We start from the raw sequence: 27,389 nt of genomic DNA, 5'->3' as shown, positions 1-27,389 counted from the left end.
GAATTAAACTTTGTGCAAGGTCGTAGCCACCTGGCGTGTGGAAATGCCCAGGACACACATAACTCGCACAGGGAACTTTAACAGCTTGTAAACGACTGCATTTAAATAACACCTTCCCAACCTTTCCTTCCTTTTATTTATTTTTTATTGCTTTGGGCGAGATTATAGAAATATGAAGCTTAATCTGTGAGATTAATCTTTGCATTCATTTTTCCTTTTCTTCTGAACTGAAGACAAGTTGCCTGAAGAGGAATCTCATTTATATGCGGCTGCAAGGCTTCTCTCATGAGAAAATTCATAGGGAATTGTGGGCCTAGAGTAGACATCCCTCAGACACTTCTAGAACCCATCACTGAGGCGTAATCACATTCAATATAGTTGAAGCTAGGCGGCTAACAGGGATCTGTGGAGCCTCCGGTGCAGGTGTTTGTGAAAAACAAAGGCCTTTTCTCATGAACTGAGAAAGAGAGGGCCCCTTCCCTCCATGAAGGAGCCATGGTGGCAGGTGGATAGGCCTCAGACTGCTCACCAGACGTCAGCCGTTTAGACCAGTATCAGCTTGTAGGAGGAAAGATGTGACAATCGGCCTTGGAACCTTGATGGGGCAGTTCTACTCTGTTCCATGGAGTCACCTTTGAGACAGAAGTCACTCAACAAACCCAGATTTGGGGGTCTCACGACTTCACAAAGGAAAAACTTGCTCATTGAAAACATACCGTGCGTTAATTAGATTTACAAGCAGTTAAATAGATTTACAATAAATACACATTGATATTTCCATATAGAATTAGCCTAGCTATAGTGAAGATGTGTTCACCTTATACACCCATAGGCACGAATCCTGGTGTCGTTCAAAACCGAAGTAAAAATCCTTACCCTAGGAGCACAGAAGAAAAAGTCAGTAAAAATAATGATTCTTTTTCCTGCCAAAAACATGAAGTTAATATTAAGAATACAGTCTCTCTCTTTTTCTATTTTTTGATACATGTCTAGTTGAAGATATTGGGCTTGTTGTCTATGAACAAATAATAAAACTTTATAATTATATTGCACTTTGAGTTTACAAAGTGTGTTCACATACTATATCTCTGTGCAGTAGGTTCTCTCTCTCTCTCTCTCTCTCTCACACACACACACACACACACACACACACACACACACACACACACACGCTGATACTTCCACCTACATATGATTTGAAAGCTTTCTTGTGAACTGAATTATCTGCCATAATTGTAAATTAAACACCTTGAAATCTTCTTAAAACTGGTAATTTGCTGGGAAACCAAATTCAAGAGGATTGATTTCCTGTCAAGGAATATTAGCATCCCAGAGCTAAATATTAGCAGGAATCTCAATCCATTGCTCATGCTTGCTGAAGTGGCAGTGCACAGACTCTCCTGATCTCATTTGTTTTCTTGCCAACCAATGGAAACACATCTAGAAAATGAACTTCCGAGGAAAATGGCAATTTACCCTAAGGCACTTCTGTAGCAAAGTATGCATTTCAATATCTCATATAGTCGTTCTGCACACTACCAGAAAGTGTCCTTTGTAAATGAAAGTCAGTATTTGCTGTTCATTGATCTTTAGACTATTGATATCAAAGTGTTAGCTATTAATTATTCTCTTACTCAAATCAGATAATTTTTACAAAACCATATAACTTTTTAATTTATGTTTTTTAAAATATACAATGGCTTGGTCATAAAAATTAACATAATTTTGTTTATGATTTCAGCTGCTACTTAACTTTGATATTTGATTATCTCTCAGCAGATTCAAAATAGTCTTAAAATAAAAATTTGAAAATCAGTTTCAATTTCTATTTAATGCCTGCCAGCATATGACGTTTAGGCACTATTTTCCATGATTGGGAGGAGAAACTGTCTCAAACTTTCTAGAAAAGAATTTGGTAGTATGTGTCAATAAACAAAACTATCAGTTCCCTTTACTAATAGCTAGCAATTCAAATCCTGAGGATCTTCTCTGAGAAAGTTAGCTAAAATATAAAGGAAAACACAGAAACCAACATGTTAGTAATCGGGTTATGCTATTACTTTAATAGCCCAAGCTGAGAAGAAACTAACATGCCCAATATCATAGGTATAATTAGATGGATGATAACATATTCATGGAATGGACTATTCTACAGAGACTAAAACATATTCTGAAGAGTTTGAGGTGATTTGGATAAGCACATGTTAGTATGTAAAGTGAGGAAAACAATTGATCAAATTATATTTATATAATAACTCCAGTTTTTAAAACATAGAGTGAAACATCTAATTATCAATAGGCACTACATAAAATTATGAAATGACAATGATTTCTTTCTTTTCTTACTCTTTTATGAAAGCTAAATTCCACCAGTGAATATGTATTCTCTTCTAATGAGAAAAATACATACCACAAATCTATAAATCAATTTTTAAATACACAGTAATTTAATTTTGTTAGGCAAAATATTGGCCACTACTGAGATGGAGACCTGATCTACAGCTAAGGTTCCTGAGCTCGCTTTCTTGTGTGCCACTTCCTAGTGGTCACCATTCATTCCAATATCTGGGTAATGAGTGGATTGCAGCCAAGGTCTTCTACAATCCCTTTAAGCAATGCTATTCCATTATCCCGTAATTAATTGGGTATCAGTACCACTTATGAACATTCATTAGCAGTACTTCATTTCACTAACCTGGAACGCCTTTTAGCATTTTAGGAAGCAGGAGCTAAACCACTTTGCTGTTACCCAGAAGGTCTTTCTCCTGAATTCTATAACATTATGGCTACGCTGCCATATGACAGTGCTTAATTTATCTGACTTTCATTTGGCAAATAAATGACTTATGGAGTGGTTCTGAGTGCTCCTGGGTAAGACCGCACTAAGCAAGGGATTTCGACTCCATCCGATTAAAAGTAATGAAATGAGACCAGGGAGTTGGTCCTGTGATGGATTGTTAATCAGTTCTGCATTTGCATCTATCAGTAGCTTAGCATCTCAGGAGTACTGGAAATTGGACCAAGTATATTTCTTCAACGTAGAGATGATGAATGGGAGGAAAATTTTCCATAGTAACTAAAAAGAGAAATTGTGAAAGGACAATTAAACTCACAGAGTTCTCTTTCTTGTCTTTCTTCTCTTCCCTTGTCCCTCATCCCCTCCTTGTCCTTAACTATCAGCGTGTGACCAGCTGGCTCTTGGTGTAGCTGCTCTGTTTGGCCCTTCACATAGTTCCTCCGTCAGTGCTGTGCAATCTATTTGCAATGCTCTTGAAGTGCCACACATACAGACCCGCTGGAAACACCCTTCGGTGGACAATAAGGATTTGTTTTACATCAACCTCTACCCAGACTATGCGGCTATCAGCAGGGCAGTCCTGGACCTGGTGCTCTACTACAACTGGAAAACCGTGACTGTGGTATATGAAGACAGCACAGGTACGAGGCCCACAGAGCACAGAACCTCATCCACACCTGCTCGGTTTGAACAAAGGGAACCAAAGTGTTCCATGGGCATTAAGATCATCAAGTGTAGAGCATTACAAAATATGATCTTCTGTTGTTTCCTAAAATAAGGCTACAATGCCATAGGTAGCTAAGGTACATTTCTAATGTGTAGTTAATTCTTCCTAATGATCCTTCATCATCAAACTTAGGGAGAGTTTTTAAAAGAAACCTCACCATATTGATATATGTTGCAACCTACCAAATATACAAAAGATGTTATTTAATTTAGCCAGTGCTATTAAGAGTGTGGCCACAATTCCATTCCTTAACAATTCAGGGAAAGTTTGAAAATTACCATGGAATTCAATTCCAACTTGATTAGTAGCTATGGAAAGGCCTAGAAAAGTGTAAGTAGATTAATGAAGAGGCCTTTAGTTAGAAGTTGTACCAATAAAATACTGCTTCATGGAAAGGGACTAAGAAGTTGTGCTGATGAGCCCTGCATAGACTGCGCACCGTTGCACCTGTTTGTTTAGGCTGAGGGATGGAAATATGCTGTTCAATGTCTTGCTCCACTAGACATTTTCTCTGGCTTCTCTTAATTTGTTGGCCTTCCCCTTATGAAATTTATTTTCCTGGCTTCTCTTTTTGCCTGAATTTTAGTATAGCATGTTAGGATTGCCTGGAATTCAGTTCCCTTTCTTTTCAGTTTAAAGATTACCCGTGGCTCTCTATTGTCCACATAATAAAATCTAAAGTCAAATCTGCAAAGCCAGTTACTATGGAATCCATTGGTGCAATCTCATATGTGCCGGAATAGAACTGTGCTCTATAGGATTTCCAATAGCTTCTCTTTCAGAACTGTATTGTCAGGTATCTTTGGGAGAATTTGAACTGTCAACCTTCAGTTTAGCTTACCCATTTGTGCCACCTAAGGATTCCTGGCATACGCTTCTAATCAAAGCCCTTCACCCTCTAATCATACGCTATATTTTCATCTCCGTTCATCCAGACTCTAGCCTCTCTACAGTCCCAAACCCTCCCATCAGGTAGAATGAAGAACTCACTGTTTCTCACTATTACTCTCCAGGTCTTCCCAGCTATAGTCCTTTTCTGAAGATGGATCTTCACTTTAGAATAATGATTCTCAACCTTCCTAATATTGTGACCCTTTAAGACAGTTCCTCATGTTGTGGTGACCCCCCAATCATAAAATTATTTTCACTGCTACTTCATAACTGTAATTTTGCTACTGTTATGAATTTGGCCACCCCTGTGAAAGGGTCATTTGAACCCCAAAGGTGTCATGACTCACAGGTTGAGAACTGCTGCTTTAGAATACCATCTGCATAATAACCAAGAGAGTGGATTTCAATTATTCTCCAGGGTCATTTTCTTCTAAATGACATGACTACAGGGTTCAAAAATCATTTGCAAGCATAAATATTGTACCACATTATAGCTCAATTATCTTTTTATACGACTATAAGTTGCTAAAATTAGAATTTCATGTTGTCTTCATGATCTACTGACATATAGAAAGTGTTTAGTAATTCATGTTGAAGAAATACTGCAATTGACCTGAACATTTTATCTTCAATATTGGAAGTTAGTTTCTTTCCTTGAACAAACAAAATGTGTTATGGTGTCAAGACTGATTCATGGTAACCCTACCCACAGACTCCTTTTATTCTCTAGATTTGATGAAACCAACTACCAAATCAAACCCATTGCTATCATAATAACCCTATTAGGGTTTCCGAGACTAGGTCAATCTTCACAGGAGCAAATAGTCTCATCTTCTCTCTCATGGATCTGCTAGTGGGTTTAAACCACTGACCGTGAGGCGAGCAGGCCCACACCTGACCCACAGGGCCACGTTTAGTAACATGACTGGGAACTCTCAGTACAAGTCAGCGCTTTCAAACTTTTAATGCTATTTCCATGTTCATGCTCCTTCACCAAACCCTAGCACTTACTATTTCCAAAGGGAGGAGAGTATGCCTCTTCGATTAACATGTAGCTCTGATCCTGTTGTATGCTGTCAAACAAAGTTAATGTTATGCTTGAAAATATGCATTTATGCATCTTCTCATTTTAGAAAGAAGTGAAGGTAGGTGAATAGATGTATAATTCATAAATAGTCTGCTTAAACTAGTCATCCTGAAAGAATAATCCAAAAGCAGTCATAATTTTAGAACTTGATCTACTTGCTGTAAAAGAAGAAAATATGTTATCAGCTCAGCCCCACAGCCCAGATAAAGAGCCTGGAGATAGAACATTATGTTTTAGATGTATCAGTAGTTAGATCTTTCATGTTGCCTTCCTTTGTTAAATAGATCATTCCTTTGAGCTAATAAAGGCATGGCGTTTCTTGGTCTCTAGTGGTGACTGTCAACCACAAGGTCAGAGGTCCAAGCCCACCAACCACTTTGAGGATGAAAGACTCTCAAAGAGTTACATTCTCAGAAACGCAGAGGAGCAGTTTTACTCTGTCTTATATGGTCTCTCTGAGTGTGATTCAATTCAAGAGCAATAGTTTGGGGGTCTGTCTGATGATCTCTAGCAACATTTTCTCTCACAAGTTCTGCCATCAGTAACAAAGCCGAATCATCTGAAAGAAAAGCAAATCAGTGAAAGATTTTGAAGCGACAATTAATAAAAGAAAAATCTAATTTGATCAATAGTTCAGCTGAAGGTGTGGCATTACTGTGATAGAATTCAAATTCTGTTTAGACAAATTTCAAATTCTGTCATCTGACAAAGGTTGCCACAAAAGACAATGTCCTAACGACCCTCCTGATTTCAGGGGAGCCACCATAAGTAATGGCCATTTGATACAAGAGAAAAACCAAACTGTCACTCATCATCTTTTACAGAAAACTCCAATGTTCCTTTTTATCCCCTGATGCTCACCTGAGCACAATTGCTCAAGAAATACTTGCTGAAATTAGAAATCTAAAATGAGTTTGTATGTTGGGTTGGAGTTAGAGATGATGCATTTAAAATTATTTTTCCCACAAAGACATTAAAAATGTAAATGAATAATCAATTGAGCCATTCAATTGGAACGCAGAGAGTAAACAGGTCAAGTGAGATTCATAAAAGTAGACATCCGGTGACTTTGGATGGGTTTAATACTGCTTCACTCAGGGTTCTCAGTAGTAGTAATTTCAAGCCATAAGAAAGAGAAAACTTACTAAACCTGCAGGAAAAAAAGGACTTAGGTGTGCTTAGCACGAGCCCCTTACCCCCGGATAAGTATCCATTAAAGCGCACTTTTCTGGGATTTGTTTAGGAGTTTGCTAAATTGCCTGGAGCCAGCACAGATGCTGCGGGACCAAATGGCCCATTACTCCCATCGAAGTCAATAGGAGCAGCGTGCAAGTCTCTAAGGACAGAATTCAATTCACTAAGTACTACCAGGCAGAATTTGGCCCTCTAGAAGTAAAAATGTGAAAGATTCCAGAGAAGTCCTTACGTGTCGAGTTTTCTCGGGTCAAATCTCTCTATTTTCTAGGCGTTCTTGCCTCCAGATACCGCTTTCTCTTGGATGCTATCAGTTAGAAGTGAGCTCCGGCACCTAGAACTTGCTGTCCATGGGTCATCCACTGTGTTCCATTAGACCCCTGGTGAAAGCCTGGCTACCATCCAAGCGGAGTGCCAAGTGTAGTTTGGAGTTTAGCCAGCAGTTTTTGCTTCCTCAAGGCCAGTGGCAGCAAAATATAGCCTCAGCCAATTCTGTAGAACAAGGCTCAGCAAACTTTTTCAGAATATAGTTTGAGAGTACATAGTTCAGACTGTGCAGGTGATATGGTCCATCAACTCTGCTGTGGTTGTGAGAAAGCAGCTATTGATAAGCATCTATAGATAATATATCAGTAAAGGATATGGTGTGTTTAAAAGTTTTGTTTTTCTAGAATTAAAATAGGAATGATTAAAAAGTGTTCAAATGAAGGAAAAGTTAAGAACCTAATAAAAAATGAGGAGCTGATGCCGGGGGCTTAAGTGGAGAGGAAAGGTTTTGAGAATGATGAGGGCAATGAATGTACACGTGTGCTTTACACAATTGATGTATGTGGGGATTGTGATGAGTTGTATGAGCCCCTAATAAAATGATTTTTAAAAAAAAGAAAAGAAAAATTCTAAAAAAAAAAAACCCCACACATCCAGAAAAGCTACTACATGTACCATTTTCATAAATATTGTTCTAGATAGAAGATGGATTTATTGATTGATAGATAGATAGATGATAGATAGATAGATAGATAGATAGATAGATAGATAGATAGATAGATAGATAGATAGATGATAGAGAGATAGATTTCCTTGTTTTATAGACATTTGCATCTGGGCATTTTTCTAATTGCTATGGATATACCACAGGCAGAAAATACTTCTGACCCCATAAAACTTAAGCAGCCACCGTTTACTTAGCTAATCAACAAAGGATATGAGTAAATATTTAAATGTTTATGTTAAAGTAAAAACAAAGCAAAACAAAACCAAAAATAACGTTGTCCAGTTTATTCGGATCCACAGCCCATGGGGTTCCCAAGCATGTTTCTACACATTTCTTCCACCATTGATGGTGGATGTGTTGCTGGCCTTTCTGTTAGTAGCTAAGTGCTCTCACTAGTGCACCAACAGATCTCTCCTTTTGGTCTGCTAGATGGTGCCTGTGTCTTATGAAGAAAAATAAAGCAGCAAAGAGTATTTGAGAGAAATGTAGTAATAGGATTTGGAATTCTAGCTGAGGAGACCCAGAAATATCTCACTCAAAATGACCATTTGAGTGAAAGTTAAATGAAGATAAAAAGCAAACCAGTCCCCACAAGGATGAAGCCTCTGGTGAATGGGATGTGAATAGCCTTGCTATCAGACAGACAGCATTGTAGAGTGGATTATGGCAAAGGCAGTTAGGTTAAAATGAAACACCTTATCATGTGATCTCCTTTTTGGCCCATTTTAAAGTGCTGCTGGTTATCAAGGGGTACAGAAAAGTCTGACATTGTTTTTGCCAAAGAGAGAAATCAGGCTGCTTCAAAAAATTCTGTTATATTTCTGCAAGTTCTGGCAGAAGAAAATGGTAGAACTGTTTCAATCTTGGAACTGCTTCATAACTTAGTCAAAATACAGCAAGTTATTAAAGTATGTGACAAGAGAAGGGCTTTGCAATACAGCCCCAGGAGGAAATTGGCAGGCTTTACATTGATCTCTTGACCAAGATAGAGCAGTAGAAGAGGAAGACTTGTTCAGGTTCCAAACACATTTGGATGTAGAGCATGTTTGATGTCCTAAGGGAGTAGAGGCCAGGTAAGTGAGATTGGGTGGTAGTAAAAGTCACTGTAAGCATTCTGGTCTGATCAAAGGATGGAATTGAAAAGGGAAAATGAAAGCCAAAAAGAAAGAACATGTTCACACATTTCAAGCTGAAAGAATTGAAGAAAACTTCAATCCTAGAGTTACAATATTGAAGAATCCCATGGGCTAAACACTCAACAATGTAGAAAGTGTTAGAAGAAGATGGGAGGAATACACAAAATCATTGTAAAAAAGTATTGGTCAACCAACAATTGTTTCAAGATAGTGCATATGGTCAAGAATCTGTGGTCGTGAAAGAAGAAGTCCACAATGATTGAAGCCATTGGAGAAAACCATATCCCCAGGAATTCACAGAATACCAACTGAAATATTTCAACAAGATGATGAAGCATAGAAAATACTCACTCCTATATGCCAAGAAATTTCTAAGACAGCTACCTGGGCAATTGAGTGGAAGAGATTCATAATTGTGCCTATTCTAAAGAAAAGTGACCCAATTGGGTGTGAAAATTATTGGAAAATATGATTACTATCACCTGAAAATAAATTGGGGGAAGATCTTTCAAAAGCAATGTTGCAAATAGTCTATCAACTGGGAGATGCTAGAAAGTCAAGCCAGATTCAAAAGAGGACATGGCAGGAGGGATATAGTCGATGACATCAGATGGCTCTTGTTAAAAGCAGAGAATTCCAGAAAAATGTTTACTTGTATTTCACTTACTCTGAAAAAGCATTCAAAAAGCAACAAACTATGAATGAAATTGAGAAGAATGGAAGTCATTTGAATAAAATAGGGCATGATTGCTTGGTTTCAAATCAGAAAAGGTGTATATAGTGTTGCATCCTTTCACCATACTTAGTCAATCTGTATGCTGACCAAATAATCAAAGAAGCTGGACTACCTGAAGAAGAACATGCATCAGGATTGGAGAAAGGCTTATTAACAACCTGCAATATGCAAATGAAATAACCTTGCTTGCTAAAAGGCAAGAATATTTGAACACATGCGGATGACAGTCAAAGACTGTAATCTTTAAAATGGATTATAACGCAACATAAAGAAAACTCAAACCCTTGTAACTGGAATAATAAATAAAGCCACGATAAACCAAAAAAAAAGATGAAAGTTGTCAGGGATTATGGATCCATAGTCAATGCTCATGGAAACAGCAGTCAAGATATCAAATAATGTATTGCATCACATAAATATGCTACACAAGCTCATTTAATGTATTGAAGGGTGAAGAGGTCACTTGAGGACTCAGGTGTGCCTGACGCAAGCTTTAGTATTTTCAGTTGTCTCAAGTGCATGTGAAAGGTACACAATGAATAAACCAGACAAAATAAGACTTGATGCACTTGAATTATGGTGTTTGAAGAATATTGAAAGCACCTTAGACTGCCAGAAGAACAAACAAATGTGAAAAAAGTACAATCAGGATGTTCCTTAGACATAAGGATAATGAGACTTCATCTCAAGTAGTCTGGACTCTTTGAGCATGTTATCAGGAGAGACCAGTCCCTGGCAAAGAACACCATGCTTGCTAATGTAAAGTGCAAATGAAAAAAGAGTGAGACTATCATAGGGATTCATTGGCACAGTGGCTGCCAAAAGGTGCTCAAATACAACAATTGTGAAGATTGCAGACTAGACAGGGTTGCTTCATGCTGTACGGTGTGTGACTGAGTCAGAAATTATGTGATGGCAGCTAGCAAAAATATCAACATATTTTGTATGCTGAGCACTTGCATAATAAACACATTTAATGTTTCCCACAACCTTGTGTTAAGTAAAATAGTGACTCTCGTATGAGCCATTGGTGCTTTAAGGGTCTACCTTCTCCTGTTGGAGATCTGAATTAGTCTCTTGGACAGTATACCTGGTGAGCAGCCACTACCCATCCAGTAGTTGAGATTTGTATGTTGCTAAGAAGCTGAATAGGTCCTGATGGAGTCCCCAGATTAAGACAGACTAGGAGGAAAGCCTTACTCATCTCCTCCTAAATATCAAATAGTGAAAATCATATGGTTCACGACAAGTCAATGCAAGACTCCCAAGCAATCATAAGCATGGCACAGACCTGCTCTGCCGGCCTACAGGGCACCATATCAGGCTGACGCCAGCAGTAACCACCAACAAGGCTGTATTTTAAATAGTGGGTTAGATTTGCTGTACTTGTTTTATTTCCTTCCATTTCCCCATAAACAACAGAGCCAAAAAATAAAACAGAGCCAATCAATTACCCAGAACTAATAATCTTGACAAAGCCTAAAATTTGGACTAAAAGAAAATTAATACTTTTAACCAGGCCAAAATTAAAAATATTCTGTACACAGTAACTACTAAATGAACAAATAAGTGGAACATTTCCCCTTCCACAGTGTGAGCTCTTTCCTTTGTGCTGTCAGTGCCATCCATGCTGCCTTCCCACAATTCCACCCCAAAGAGCTAGTAGATGATAGTGTTTGACTCTCGGTGCCAACATAACAATAAACTATTGTCCCTCGTTTCTCTCCTTTTACTCTTTCCTGAACTTTTTTATACACTCACCCGGTCCCTGACTAGCACCTCATTCCATCTCTCAGAATGCTGTCTCAGAAACCCATCATTCATTATTGCATCCCAGGTATATTATTTTTAGCAACCATGGATTTGAGCCAGAATTCAGGACCAAAATGATTTAACTGCAACACAGTTTTAGGGGGCAACTCCAACTGTCCTTGTATATGTTGTGTTTTTGAAAAACCCCTTGCATGAAGATCTGCACTTATCAGTACTGCATTTCCCCAAGTAATTTCCTCATTTCATCATTTCAGTTTCTCAGCACTGGTCGTCCCTCCCTCTGGAGGGGGTACACGTTAGACTTAGAGCACTTAGGAGTCCTATTAGATTTTGTGAATATACCAACATTTTTTGAAATGCCATTTTGCATGTTTCCCTAAGATCAAGTGAAAAATAAATTAACATTTAAAATGTGTGATCTCATCGTTGGGTCTCAAGGGCTTATTAGAATCATTTTTAGGGCGTCGGACCCACTGATGTGGTTTAATGAACTGGGAATTGCTTTAAGATTCAAGAAAAACTAGGCACTTTTCTTTAACGGATGCTCATTAAATGTGACTAAAGCTGTCCAGAAATGGAGTGTGCTGTAATGGGAGGCAGAGATTTTCCCAAATGGAGTGCTGAACAGAAACTGTGCAGAGGGGGCACATGCATCAAGTAGGGGGTTGACCTTTAAAGTCCCTTCCAATTCCTGGCATCTGTGACTCATTTTTAGGACCGATCCAAACAATTAACCTCACTGTGGCTCACTTTCCTCCCTGTAAAATAGCAGTGACACCTATCCACCTTGGAGATACATTCTAAACCTCATTGAGCTATTTATAAGGCATGTGACATATTCCATAAAGAGGGGCAATGTATGTAGCTAAGTTTATGATTATTTAAGGAGAAGGCGTGGGAAATTTTAAACACCCACTGGAAATTGCAGCTTCTTTTTATCCTCCTCCATATGTTCCACCTGCTCCCAGAGTAAAGCCATGCATGCAAATCAGCAAACTTTTCTGTGTCCTCTCTCAGGTGATCAAAGCAAGCACTGGAAACTAGCTATTGGGACAATTTTGAAAGTAATCTCTAGAGTCAAAGCCTCATCCAACATTCTCTAAATAGGCTCCTTTCTCTAATCATAAAACCCACGGCCATGGAGTCCAGGTCAACTCCTGGTGATCCTATGTAAGGGCTCCGAGATCAAACATCTTTAAAGGAGCAGCCAACCTCATCTTTCTCACTTGGAGTGACTAGTAGGTTTGAACCACTGCCCTTGTGGTTAGCAGTCCTTCTACTAGAGAACTTCTCAAACCAGAGGTGTTTTTGTTCCTATTGTATTCATGCAGGCTGAGATGCGGACACGAACCTTTAGGATAATGTTTTATAACTGCATGGTTTGCTTTTGGGTTTAGGAAGAGAAGTTAGAGAGATGCTGCAAGAAATGCCAAATGAGCTTCTGCAAACTCTTCACTTAGATGCACGCTTATTATTTTGTCACATTTGCTTTAGTACTCTGCCACCTTCTCAACATAAAACAACAACAACAGTATCGATATTGGAATATTTTTAAATAAGTTCTGGATATAAATGCCTTTTTATATATAATTATATTAGCATGTTTCCTGAAAACAGAGATTTTATTTAACATTGTCACTACCTGTTGCCATCAAATAGCTTTAGACTCTTGATCCTATAAGGCAGAATAGGACTGACCCCTAGGATTTCCAGGGCTGTAATCTTTCCAGAATAAGTCTGCTGAGAGGATACACCCCTGACACACACTTTTCCTGATTTCAAGCCATGCAGCATTCCCTTGTTCTGTTCCCACAACTGCTACTTGATCCATGTACAGGTTCCACATGAGCACAATTACAAGTTTTGGAATTTCCTTTCTTTCTCAAGGTTCTCCATATAACCTATACAGCCAAATGCCTTTCAATAGTCAATGAAACACAAGAAAAATGACCTATTCCCGGTATTACATGAAGAAAATGCAGCATCAGGATCAGAAGGAAGCTTATTAATGACCTGCCGTATGCAGATGGAAACCTTGATTGTTGGAAGTCCAGAGGACTTACAGCACTTCAAAAACTAAGGGGTGCTTGATCCAAGCCATGGTATTTTCAATCACCTAATAAGCATGTGAAATTTAGTCTTTGAATAAGGAAGACCAAGGAAACATCAATGCATCTGAACCGCGGGGTTGGCACAAGACTTTGTCTTACATACTTTGGGCATGTTATCCTGAGAGCCCTATCCCTGGAGAAGGACCTCATGTTTGGTAAAGTGGGGGCCGGGGGCAGTGAAAAAAGAGGAAGGGTCTCAAGGAGATGGATTGACACAGAAGCTGCAACAATGAGCTCAAACATAGCAACCGTTGTGAGGCTGGCTCAGGAGCGGGTAGCAGTTCGTTTTGTTGTACATGGAACGGACTCGATCCCACCTAATGACCACAACAATCTTTGCAGAAGCAGCCTTTTCCATCTTCCTCTCCGACAAACATCGGTGGAGTTCAACTGCCAGCCTTTCCGTTAGCACCAAAGTGTGTTACCTTTACACCATCAGAGTCCCTTTATCCATATGACACGTATCACACAGAATGTTAAACACTTGTACAATACTGTTATCGAGTGTGAGGAGGCTTCAAAAGGTTCATGGACATTTTCCATTATCTTTCCATTTCATTTTCCAAAGGACATTTCGAAACCCCCTTGTGTAAAGTCATAATCCAGTTTCGCCAATTGTCCTGATAATTGGTTTCTAGCCTTTGTGGCTGCTCTCTAGGTTCCAGAGTAGGGTCACCCTCTCCGATTGGCTGTCTTGTCTCTTTAGTCATTTTCGGTGTAAGACAGTTCAGTCTGCCTTTAACTTTCAAGATATTTTCTGAGAAGTCCATGGTCAGATTTCCCATAACTTGTCCTTTAATTTGAGTTTATATATCTATCTCCTCGTACCGGTATTACACTTTTAAAGTCCCTCCACCATGGTGGGCTGGGAGGTAAAAATAAAAATAAAAATCATTGTTACCATCTCCACATGAACCATTATGTTTCCCTGCAGTTGGATCCAGTTTCTGGCAACGCAGAGGCAGCTCAGCAAGGCTAGCATCCAAACACAGAAGGTTGAGTAGCCAAGCTAGGAGATGTGCCTAAATCAATTTCCTTTGCCTGAAGAATTATTTGTTTCGCAAATATTTTTTTTAACTATTCATTACTGTAAAATGTAAATGATGGATGGATTGCTACACAATGTAAATATAAGGACAAAATTTGTCTAAAGTTTATTTCCTGTGAACTAAAAGGGAAAAAAATCCTTTTGAATTATAAATTTGACAGCATTTGCTAAGAGAGGATGAAAGGTATTTCTCAGCCAGCAAGGGCTTGTGGAAAACAAATGCAAACCACACCTTTCTTTGCCAATTTTACTTCCCACAATTTCATCTTTAAATCTTTTCATCTGCTGCTGCCTCACCGGCCAATGCCCATGCCCCTGCAGGTTGGACAAATGAGAAAAGTAGAATCCTATCAAATAATGTAAAACTTAGTTTATTCCAATCAGAAGCTGGTTTTTAACATGAAATTACTCTCCATTCTGCTGGTTTATGCAACAGCCACAAAGGTAAATGATAGTTTGCTTGTTTGTTTGTTTGTTTTTTTAAGTGATTTCTGGAGGAATATTATTGCTGGGAGTGACACGGTCAATCTGACTCTGATTGACCCCACACGACTCAGTAGATTTTTCCAAAGTAATTTTTAGGAGAGCAGATCCCCAGCTCTTTCTCCCAAGGACCCTCTGGTCGAGTTTGAACTCCCTGTCTTTCTATTAACAGCCGAACATGACTTTCGCACCAACATCCCTCCTTTTGGGGCTGTGGGGTGCTGCTTATTAATGGCCTCTTGAAACAAATAAAGAGTTAATGTTTTAATGTTGAGCAAGGTTTTCTTGCCCTCTCCTCCTGTCTGCAGTTAGCAAGTCGGTTCTTCAGTTATTGATCGAAAACCCAAAGGAGAACGGAAGCACCGATTGGATGCAGAGAACATTAGATTTGTTATCCGAAGATGGGCCTGGCTTTAAGCCCGGAATCTGCTATTTAGTGACCACGTGATCTTGACCAAGTCCCTCCAGCCCTCATCAGTCTCGGTTCATAGTCTATCCAATTCACAAGAGTCGTTAGGGTAGATTCTTCCTACAAGCTATTTGAAACAGATGTTTCTAAAACTCTCGGTGCTTAGCATGGGGCTTGATACAGAGTAGGTATCCAGAAAACATTTTCAGTAGAAACGAAACAATGTAATGAGAAGGTGTATGTCAACTTTAAATGCCATGAATTTACTAGTAAGCTGTTATGGTAAGGTGAGGAGTTCAACAAACAAAACACAACGTTCGCTGCAGATTAAGAAGGTGCTTTTAGAATTATTTTCCCATTTATTTAAAGGCTGCCTTGAACTGTCCCTTGTGGCCATCCTCAAGTGTGTGTGTGTATGTATATACACACACACACCTATATATACTTCTACATACATGCATATATATGACAGTAAAGTAAAGCAATAGGAGAGAACAGGAGAGAGACACAGACAGCCTGGAAAAAAGAAGAAAAGCGAGTGGGCCACTTTTTCTGTTTTTCCCCTAGCTCATCAAACAATCTTCCTAAACAATACCTGCTCCCTCCGCCCCAGCATCCCGAGTGTGTAAACCACACAGTGAGCTGGAGAGATTGCCCGCCGGACGTCTCTCAAATATCCACTCTAATCCTGGCTCCTGTAACCCTGAGCACGTTACTTAATTGCTCTGGGCCCCGGTTTCCTCGTTAGTAAAATGAAGATAATAAAGCTTGACTCATAGAATTAGTGCGAGGCCTAATGCAAGGAACCAAACAAATTTACATTGCCATGTGCCCAGGTTTCTCCCACTTCTTCTCATCAGGGGCTCAGGGCAAATGACCCTGCAGTAAAAGGACAATGAATTTATGGTGGGTACTTGACAGCCTTCAACTAACCTGACTGATTAGAGCTTGGAAAGAAGGAAGACGCCAATCCTATGACCTACTGTGGTTATAACAGAAATACCACAAGTAGACGCCTTTACACAGAACCTTATTTTCTTACGGGTCTGGAAGCTAGACATTCAAGTCAAGCCTGTGCCGCTCCTTCCTGGCATGCAGTCCTGGATGTTGATGTTTGTTTGTTTCTTGGTTTATAGATCATCTCCATATGGCAGCTGTCTCCTCGCGAATGTGCGTGTCTCTGTGTCTTGCCTATTCTTTTTGTAACTCAGAAGTGATTCGATGTAGAGACCACCCTCCTTGGGGATGATCTAATTTTAACAAGTAAAGAAAAGTTTAGTTTCAAACAGGATTTATAGTTATATATCTGTAGGGTTAGGATTCCGACACAATAGAAAGCATAACACAATTTAATCTGTTAAAGAATTTAATATCTAATACAATTTAATCTGTAACTGTATACCAATTTAAATTTTTTATGTTTAAAAAAGAAACATGAACATTAAGCCTTAACATAGTTCTACAAGCCCTGCTCTAACCATTGGATTCTGAAGAGCGACATAATTACAAATTTATTGCATATCATTGGAACCAAACCCTCTTAGTTTCTTCATGCTACTGTAACAGGAATTCGGATCCCTGATGGCACAATGGCTGAGGGGTTAAGAGCTCAGCTACTAACTAAAAGGTCAAGGCTCCAGCCACCAACTGCTCTGAGGGAGAAAAGGGCACACGGCAATGTAAATTTGTTTGGTTCCTTGCATTAGTCATCTGCCCTTGGATGTGTGTCATCATCCTGCGTTTGTGCGAGCCTCTCTCTGTGTCTGATCTGCTCTTTTCACACCTCAACGGTGATGGGGTTGGAACCTGCCGCACGCTGGCATGGCATCAGGAACCTAACAAGGAGCCCTATTCCCCAGTGGGATTATGCCCTTAAGTACAGGTTTAGGATTTGGGGAGACTCAATTCAACCCATAAAATAAACTTATCTGTGGAGATCACCATGTTCACATTGGAGCCACAAAAAGCGGCTCCCACGGGGTGGGAGGGATAGGAAACAACAACACAATAAATCAAAGAAGAAGAAAAAAATGCATGCAGTCTGAAGGCAGCTGGCATCTATACTGTATCTTGTGCACTGCACACCACAATTTCCACCTGAATTCTCATAAAGCTTAATATTCCCTATTGATTTCAGGAAGCTGACAAATCTTGAAGACACAGACTGCATACTTAAATTTTTAAAAATAAAGTCAATTAAAAAAAAAAGTCAATTTTCCAGTGTGATAAGAGTTCTTGAGTGAGAGCCAACATCATGCAGTGTCACAAGCACCAGTTAGCTTTCGAGAAAATAAGTCGGAGGCTTTAGATAGCTGTTTGTCTTGCCCTCATAGAGCACTTCCATTTGAGAACAGTGCAGCTAAGTAGATTCAGAGACACGATGGATCAAACATGCTCCATCAAGCTGGTCGGCTGGCTCTATGCCCTTTCCTACAATTACCAAAGGGACATTTGAAAAACTATATCATGTTTCTGCCTGTATTATCATAATCTCTAAACATTCTATGGTTTTTGTTTCTTTTTAATCAAGTAAGGATTTTTCAGTTGAACACTCAATCATAATTAGAAAGAGGGTGTAATGAGCCATTTAAAAATAGTTTATATGGCAGGAACTGGAAGATTATATAAAGCAGCCAAACTAATTAACTGGTAAACAGTATGTTATATGTGAATACTTGATGTAAAGCTTATGGAAGTTTGCAGTCCTAAACCATTCTAGTTTCCCATTGACTCTTTAAGTGAACAGGTCTTACAAAAGCCCTGGTGACATAGGGACTTACACATGGTACTGCAAACAGCAGTGCCAGCAGTTTTAATCCACACGCCACCCTGCGAGTTAAATATGAGGCAGACTACTCCTGTAAGGATTTATCGCATTGAACCCCACAGGGCAGTTCTACTCTGGTGGCCTTGGGAGTGAGTGATGTTTTTCTTAACAAGAGGTTTGCAGTTGCAGGCTTGATTGGTTAAAAACTTGCAGCGCTGGCTAACAGCTGGAGAGGACAATTGCATTCTAAAGATATTAGCGATACTTTGGGGAAATTGTGCTTCCAAGTCACACATCACCACAAAGGCAAACTATCAGTCGAACCTACCACAGAAAGGAATGACAAATGAGAAGTCAATAAGATAACCTTTAGGTAGATGGATGTCTGACATATCTTGGGACTGCTAGGAGTTTGACTGTAAATGGCAATAAGCAATATTCTTTCCACAGAGCAGTCTCTATTGCATGATTGGATGTCATTTTCTAGGTCTAATTCGTCTGCAGGAGCTCATCAAAGCTCCCTCCAGATATAACATTAAAATCAAAATCCGTCAGCTGCCCTCCGGGAATAAAGATGCTAAGCCTCTACTTAAGGAGATGAAGAAGGGCAAGGAGTTCTATGTGATATTCGATTGTTCACATGAAACGGCTGCTGAAATCCTTAAACAGGTAAGAGGGGTAGGGGCTAGGTGGGAGCATGGGGGAAGTGTTTGTTTCTCTTTAATAACAATTGCCATCTGGTGTTCATGTAGAGCAGCATGATGCAACTGCAGCTGTCAAGTTTAGACTGAGAATTAGAGTTTTCAGAACCATTTCAAGGAGGGGCTTCAGGAAGTTCAAGTGGAGCCCCTTGCTGGAATGGTCTACAGCTGTTGATGTGTGGTCCTGTGTATGCATTTGTTGGTCTGCGATTCCTGATAGCAGAGACTGGCAGAAGACAAGGGTGAAATGAGAGTTTCTGAGAAGGAGAAACCGCATAAAGCCAATTCTCAGAAAGTGGAACTTAATCTAGTCCCCTACTCTCCTGGCTCCCCTGCTCCCAGCACCCTCTCCCTCACCCTACTCACCTAAGGTAAATCCTACCTTACCACCAGGAAGGAAGACACTGCTCTTGGATTTGTCAATTTTCTGGATTGATTCATAACAACAAAAACAGAAAAACCAACCCAAAAAACCTCACTGCCATCCAGTCAATGCCAACTCATCATGACCCTGTAGGACAGGCTAGACCTGTCGCTGTGAGTTTCTGAGACTGTAATAGTTCATAGGAGCAAAAAGCCCTGTCTTTCTCCCATGCAGCTGACGGTGGTTTTGAACTGCTGACCTTTCTGATCACCAACAACCCCAGGGCTCCTACAGAATGACTCACAGATGTCATGAAAGATTCTATACCATATAACTACTGGTTTTATAAGAGTAAAAGCTTTAGATAATATAAATTTATATTTATGTACGTAATATGAAGATCAAGATCATCATAAGAAAGAGACGCACAGGGGAAGTCTGGGAAGGCCCCAAGGCAGAGCTGCTATGTTCCAGAGAAGGCACCCCACCTTCCCTCCTTCCCTGCCCTGCCCAAGCTCTCGGAGCTGACAAGCTCCAGGCTCATCCTGGCCAGTCCTACACACTCTCTCGCTGCCATCTAGTCATGTTCTGCAGGCTACGCTAAACCCTGCCTCTGAGATTGGCCTCCCAGGCGAGTCTTTTCTGGTCCGGCCATGCTCCTCTCACTCAAATCCTCAGGGGTGACTTGGAAGTCCCAGATCAAGACACCCCAATTACTCCAAGAGCCATATTTCAGGAATGAAGCCCAAAGGTCATTAATTTGTTTGCTGCTCAGGAATAATATGCCAAGATGAATAATCATTTGAGCCAGATTTTATTGACAAAATACCTGACTTGTCCTAAACATATCCTTCCTCCTGGTGTTAGGACCTCTCATCAGACATGCAGATGTCTAAATACAGTAAAAAAATAAAATAAAGACATGGCGGGTCACTGAAAACATTCTTCTTTTTTCCAGTTTGTTATAAACAATGTACTACCAAGTATTAATCTTCACAGTTGTGGGCATATAAAAAAAGATATGAGTAATGTTCAGAGTATCAACATCAATAAAACAACATCATAATATATGAGCACATCAGGATATGCCACTGGAATTATGACAGAAGGGAGAGGGGGTAAAAACAAAGTGGAAGAAGATATTAAAAAGATCCCATAGGTTAGTGATTGTCAGATTGGAGCGATTCACTTCCTATTCCCAAGTGCCTGCCTCTACCTACCTGCTGGACTTTGGGCAAATGTCTAGATACATTTTAAGGAGTTGTGGTGATACCGTGGTTAAAGCACGTGGCTGCTAACTGAGAAGTTTTACAGCCTCCGATGCCCCACGAGTTCATTCTGCTCTGCTCTATAGGACCAGATGGAGTTGGCGTATCCTCAATGGCAAGGATTTCTTTGTTATTGCTTGTTTTAAGATGTGTTTTTGGTCATCCCCATGGAATGGACACTTTCCAGACAACAAGTGAATACAGGCTCAGGATGCTGACAACCCTGTGATGTACAGGTAGCCTTCCCCGTCCCTCAGGAGAGAACTACAAAGCTTGAAGCACCAGTGTTCGCAAGGTCGGACCAGCCCAACGTAGACAACAGAAAATGCTTCTGGATCACGTACCATCACCATGAGTGGTTGGGAATCCGATTATTGTGATCCATGGGTGTTTGTTTTTTCACTGATTTTCAGATGGGAATCACCACTTTTCCTTTTCATCTATTTAGCTTAGAAGTGCCAATGAGACATGTTCAACACCAGCAAAAACAGAATCCCACAAGCCTCCAAGGACAGACCAGTGGTAGCAGTGCATAAGGTACATTGGCTGGGAACACAAGTGTCCAGCATGGAAGGGAAGAATTCCACCACTGAGCCACCAATGCCTAACTCTGGCACTATAGGAGAGAAAATGACTGTCTCAGAGCAACAAACCCAGGACAGGAAACTCAGACCCATTTATCCCTCCCCTCCTCCCCCCAACTCTTTTTCCACCACCAGATGTTGCCACTCTAGTTTGATGGAAGGTATTTGTTAGTTACGCTTAGATGATATTGCATTAACAAATCTTCAGATATTATCATTTTCTTCCAGGAAAGCAAGCAAGTATGTTGCAGTAATCCCAACAACTAAAGGACTTTAGAGGTAAATAAATACTATCAGCAGCCCTTTATCTGAAGGCTTCATTTGAGAATTTTAATACAGTTCATTAAAATGTGTAATGGAGTGTGGACCAGAACTGAGAAAAACACCCCAATTTTATGTAAAGCCCTGAAAATGCAAAGAAGCATCCCTTCCCATGAGCCTGTTACAGCCAGGCTGGGGACTTCCGTTGCATTTAAGAGAATGATTTGCTGATGAAGCTACTCTTTGTTAGAGACCCATTTGGTGCACATAACTGGCCTCGCGGATCCCAAAGGGCAGGTCTGGAACAAGCAAGAGCAAAAGTGCATTGTGGGCATGGAGCGGGACTGTTAGAGTTTCTCTTCTGTTTAGAGACATTTTAACATAAAGGTCCTATGACGTAAGGGACTCTTTCCCGGTAGACTAGAGGTTACATCATTAAAAAGAGAATTAAATGCAGCAACATCAGGAGGAAAAAAAAATCTCAGCCAGAAGCTCTATCAGGCTGGCTTCTCCATAGGAATAGTACCAGTAGGAAATCAAATCTTTCTCTTTCTCATACTTACATGTGCTCACATATATCCATTTGTATATTCATATATGATTTTGTATATTTATACATGCCGATAAGTATACAAGCACACAAAGAGGGCTTCAGAAAGTTTGTAGAAAAATGTCATTATCTTTGTATCCTATTTTTTCACCAACTTTTAAAGTCTTCTTGTATATCTATGAGGGTGTACCCCATAAAACCAGATTTTTGTTTCAAAGCTCTGAAATTAAATTTAAACAAACAAACAAAAAAAACCCTTATCACTTTAAAGCACTTGCCAAATCTGTGATTCCATTCTTGGAAACATTTTTCAAACTCATCTGTTTGGATGGCTGACAGCACCTCCCTTGTTTTTTTCTTCACCTCTTCTGTGTCATCAATTCATTGTCCTTTCATGCCCCTCTACATTGAGGGCAACAAAAAGAAATTGCATGGAGTGTGGTCAGGTGTGTAGGGCAAGTTGTGGTCAGGTGTGTAGGGCAACTAATGTATGTACGGCAAGAGAGGCAGCTTTGCCAAAAACTGATGCACTGAGATGCCTGCATGAGCAGGTGCATTGTCTTGCTGGCAAAACCAGTCCCGTCTGCCAAAAATCAGGCCTTTTTTAATCACACAGGGTTACACAATCTTTTCAGAACCTCTAAATACAAAGCTTGATTAACAGTCTGACCCGGTGGAATGAACTCCAAATGTACTATGAGTCAACATTTTCGTACATTCAGGAAGTTGATGGGTGTCCAGAACCAAGTTTTTCATCAATCAACATTTCACCTTTTTCTAAATGAGAAAGCCACTAGTACACTCGAATTTCCCCCATAGTGCTGTCCTTATAAGCTGTGTTCAACATCACAATAGTTTCTGTGACATTTTTCCTGAGCAGAAAACAAAATTTCATGGCTACACACTGTTCTCTTAAGTCAGCCATCACAAAAAAAAACAGGGTTCAAGTAAAACTGCTTTTACAAAAAAATTCACTGTGACCAGAGAGAACCTTCCAGGTAATGGCACTGGGTGCACTAACTCAGAGCAAGTTGCTGGATCCTCACCTAGCAGGAAAAATGCCTACAATGAAAGCTTCACTCCCCCCAGCACAATTCCATTTTGTGGTACCTTCTCAGATAGTCAAACCCGTAAGTCAAAGAGCACAGTTACTGTTAGCTTTCTGCGGTGGTTTACCTTGGTTTTTGCTTCTCAATGCTGACACAATTCATGCAGCAGATGCACTTTGTAATACAAGTGACTTTTATGAGGGAAAAGGCAGTTTCGGGCATTACAGTCTCAAAAAGTACACGCTATCTCTGGAAATCGTACAAGGCCTCACAGCAGGGCTGTGGGAAAGTTCGAGAGTGAAGATGGTCACGCCAGCCACTTCAGGGGAGTGTGGGAAAACACTTGAAAGGAGGACTCGAACAGGAATGCAAATCCAGAGAGCAGAGGAGGGAGACAGGCCTGAGAGACAGGGGGCTGTGGGAGAGAGTTCCAGAAGGAGAGGGCGTGGCCCTGCCCTCTGACCTGCAAGAGAACACCCAAACAAGAGAAGGTGGGTGGCCTGCCCTCACTCCATATGTATCCCCTTCTATTCCCTCTGGCATGGTTGAGGCTATTGGCCCATCTTACTGGCTGAGTTGAGGCACCCCTGGGTGATGTCATGTCTCTGTGCCTATGGGTGTGCGCCCAGGTTGGCTTCTACCTGGGCCTAGGTGGCCTGGGTCTGTGCATGCCCAGTTTGGATTTTTCAAAAGGTGTCTAATTAGTGTGCCTGATTTTCCTGAAACCCCTTTAGTGTGGCACTGCCCGTCGATTTCTGTTTAGAGTAGGCATTCTGTGGTGACAACCCCCTTTATCCCTAATCGAGCCACCTGTCATCATCAGTTCATACATGCAGGATTCATTCCAAAGAAAACATGTTATGTCTCGATGGTCAGTGGATGGTTGAAGACTCGGTCTCTCAGCAATACATTTGTCTTAGTCTGCTGGAGGTGTCCATAGAAAAGAGTGGAATCATAACAATGACTTCTAGGGAATCTATCTTCTGGCTCAATTAAGTCTAAGGTCAGCTCAGCATGTTACAGTGACTTATCTGGAACTTCAGAAGAGTAATCTTGATAGTTTTCTTAAAGTATACAGTTCAATTGCGGGCTTCATTTTGAAAACGTTTTAAGAAAGTAGAAAACTGCATCAGTGAGAAACACACCAGGGAAATAGCAACAAGGACCTTTTATTCCTCATGACCATGGTCCAGCATCATGACCATGTCCTCTTCCCTATAAGAAGGTCATTGTAAAAACTCATCCACCCTGCAGGCCGGATTCTGCCCCTTCTGATTTCTGTTGGTTACCCAGAATCAAAGAACATTTTAAATAAACATGAATTCAGTCCTTCGGGGTTGCCAAAACTCCCGTTTGGATTTGGTGTGAACTGAAGCGCATGGAGTTCTTTGGGGTGGGTGAGAGAGAAGGAGCCACCGCCTTCTGAGAGGATGGTGGAGGGTTTGTAGAGAAATGATAGGTTTATACTTTGTTTAATACATTTGCATATGCTTTTATGGCAATAATTTTTGACTTACCATCCTCTGTGCATGGGTGATCCATAGAGATGTGTACACAAGAGGAGGCTGCATAAGGTTCATGGAAAAAGAGAATTTAATTATAAAAGAATTTTTCTATGAGCTTTTGAAGCCCTTTCACATATAGAAAGCAAACTTCCACATCTTTCTCTCGTGGAGCCCCTGGTGGGTGTGAATCTCAGACCTTCATTCCATAAAGATTGCAGCCTAGCAAAGCCTATGGGGCAGTTATACTCTGTCGTATAAGGTCACTAGGAGTGGACTCATCTGGACAGCACACAACAGTGTGTGTGTGTGTGTGTGTGTGTGTGTGTGTGTGTGTATGTGACTGAGTGGTGCAAATGCTCAATGCCCTTGGCTGCTAACTGACCCTGACAGGTACAAAGTTGGAGTCAACACAGAGTCACCTTGGAAAAAGATTTTTACTGCACGTAAAAGCACAATTGGTCATTTTTTAAATTTCCAATGACACAGATGGGCTTTCTGAGTCTTCAAGAAGCTACTTATTGTTTGAAAAGTGAGATTTGAGATTTTAGAACATTCTGTATGTGGTACAAAGAACTTTGTGCTTGACTGCTTCATCAAAAGGTTGGCTGTTCAAAGCCACCCAGTAGTGCTGCAGAAGAAAGGCTTGGCTTCCATTAATTTGACAGCCGAGACAGCTTTACAGAACTCATGTATACTTTACAACACGTGGCTGGCACAGGTCGGAATCAATTTGCCAGCAAGGTTTTTGTTGTTGTTGTTGTTTGTTTGCTTTTACTTTTGGCTAAGAATCCCTGGGTGATACAAATGATTTCTGTTTGTCCAATGACAGGAAGGTCGGTTGTTCAAATCCAATAAGCAGCACCATGGAAGAAAAGTATGGTGACCTGTCTAGGAAGAATTCTTCCTTTGTTTTGTTTTCATTTGAAATGAGGTCCAGTAACTCTGTACACGGTGTAACCTTCCATTAGCTGATGACAACAAGCTTTGAGGGGAAAGGCAGCCACTTTACTTTAAGCTAGCCTGCTGAGTTCTTCCCTAGGAAAAGGAATGTTCAGGGTTTCAGGGCCTTGGTTCTGGCTACCCTACAATCAACCTTTTCTCCCAGTGGAGACAAAGGAAGGGAAGGGGCCCACATCACTGGGACTCCTGCCAGGTGCCAGGAATGGTGCTGGGCATTCCGCTTCCTACAATCGAATCACCTCCCTGGGTAAACTTGTACTCTTATCTTAGATGTGAGGAAATGGAAGTTCAGATAGGTGAGAAATAAAAATGCACTGTTGTGTCTTTGGGTTGGCATCTCAGTGTTTAACCTGGTGTGCCACCAGAGTCAAGAAAAGGTCCCCCTCTGTAGAGTAGCCAACCAGGTATATGGTCTCCATCCAGTGAGTCTAATCTCAGAGACTCTGTGCACTTACTCTACAAAGAATTGAACCCATTCAGAGTCTCTAATTACTTTCTAGATTTCCAGAAAAGTCTGTGAAGAATGCAACCACTTGTTGCCAATCTCATCTTCTTCTTCTATAAAATTAGGATTAATAGCTTTTCTCTTTTTGTGACTAAAATCACTGCTGAGAAAATGTGCCCTGCCAGGTCAACATTGCCTTTTTTCTCATATGCATTTCTCCACACTTCCTGCACCTTCCTTACATTTTTTTCCCACTTTTTAATCACAGTTAAGTGTGTGGGGGGGGGGGGGGGGGGAGGGGGGAGAAATCAAATATACTTTAAAGAAGACATTTGTCATTTATCTTAAAGTGAAAATTGAGGCAAAGTCTATAGTTATTCTTGGGCATGCTAATCACGTCAGCAAAGCAATTATTTCCATTCATATTGAACAAGTACCATATGATGAGAATTTGAAAAATTATTTCCCCCAAATCTGTTCGAAATTCAAATGTCAAGACTTGATTAGGTGACAGTGGAAAGGGCTTTTCCTGTGAACAAAGTCTCTCCATGACTTGAGAGAGCTGAGAGATGCCCAATATCTAACACCTCTCACAAGGACCTATACGACTTCAGGGTGTGCTGCACGGCCACTCACCATGCTCACACCACAGGGCTCCTGCAGCTTTGTGACAATGCTGCTCTCTTCTTCCCAGCATTCATTGTGAAAACTCCAGGCACCCACCGTGCTCGCCCTCCAAAACCACAACCAAAGCACCTGCAGGTGAGCTGATTCTACCTCAAGGGGACTCCATGGCTGTCAGAGTAGAGTTAGAACTCTGTAGGCTTGGGGTGCCTGATTTTCATAAGTAATTTGCCAGGCCATTCTTTCATGATGCCTCCCTGGATAGACATGAACCTCCTACCTTTCAGTTAGCACCCAAGCCTGTTAATAATTTACACCCTCAGGTACTCCCTCACTTCCCAAGGCCCACTCTTCCCGCAGCTAACTCTTTACTGCCCACCTCAAAGTAAGTGTGATTCAACTTAGGAAGTGGCTGATGAGAGAGGGATTCAAAGTTTGAACCTCAGGATGGGAAGGCTTTTATGCATGGGGCACCTACAATGTACTTAGAACGGTGCTGGGAGGTAATGGACACAGTGACCCTTGAAGTAATCTCTTTTCACTTTAGCATTGAATTTTAGGGATCATGAAATGACTTCCCTTGTTCATGAGGGTCGCACATGGGTCAGAGTAGAGTTTTGCTCCACAGGGTTTTCAAATGGCTGACATTTCAGAAGTGGATTGCCAGACTTACGCCACCCCCACCCCACCCCGGGCCCTCTGGCTGGACTCAACTCTCCAAGCTTTTGCTGAAACTGCGGAGCACCTTAACTGTTTCCATCAAGCAGTGCCTCCATCTTTGTCACCCAGTGCTGCTATAAAATCACCGCATCTGTGTGTTTTAAACAAGGGGATTTTTTCTCTCTCACAGGTCTGTAGGCTAGAAGTTCAAATCGGATGCCTGCCAATTTGATTCCATTCTTCTTTCACTTATAGAGGATCCTCA

At 40.7% G+C, this 27,389-nt stretch overlaps 1 protein-coding gene across 6 annotated transcripts in view; it reads left to right on the top strand.

The window, feature by feature from the left end:
• GRIK1 (glutamate ionotropic receptor kainate type subunit 1) overlaps positions 1–27,389 on the top strand; it is a 590,068-nt gene that overhangs the window by 385,510 nt on the left and 177,169 nt on the right. For all 6 annotated transcript variants that reach the window (XM_004713100.3, XM_004713098.3, XM_045284535.1 and 3 more), the window contains exons 3-4: positions 3,181–3,438; positions 18,641–18,822. In XM_004713100.3, coding sequence (XP_004713157.1) covers positions 3,181–3,438; positions 18,641–18,822 — 440 coding nt within the window. The remainder of the gene's footprint in view (positions 1–3,180; positions 3,439–18,640; positions 18,823–27,389) is intronic.

The sequence above is a fragment of the Echinops telfairi genome, unplaced genomic scaffold (genome assembly GCF_000313985.2).
Source record: "Echinops telfairi isolate 266 unplaced genomic scaffold, ASM31398v2 ScPeMD7_7469;HRSCAF=8507_0, whole genome shotgun sequence".
Taxonomy (NCBI): Eukaryota; Metazoa; Chordata; class Mammalia; order Afrosoricida; family Tenrecidae; genus Echinops; species Echinops telfairi.
The sequence above is the reverse complement of the archived record's forward strand: the minus strand, read 5'-3'. Positions and strand labels throughout refer to the sequence as shown.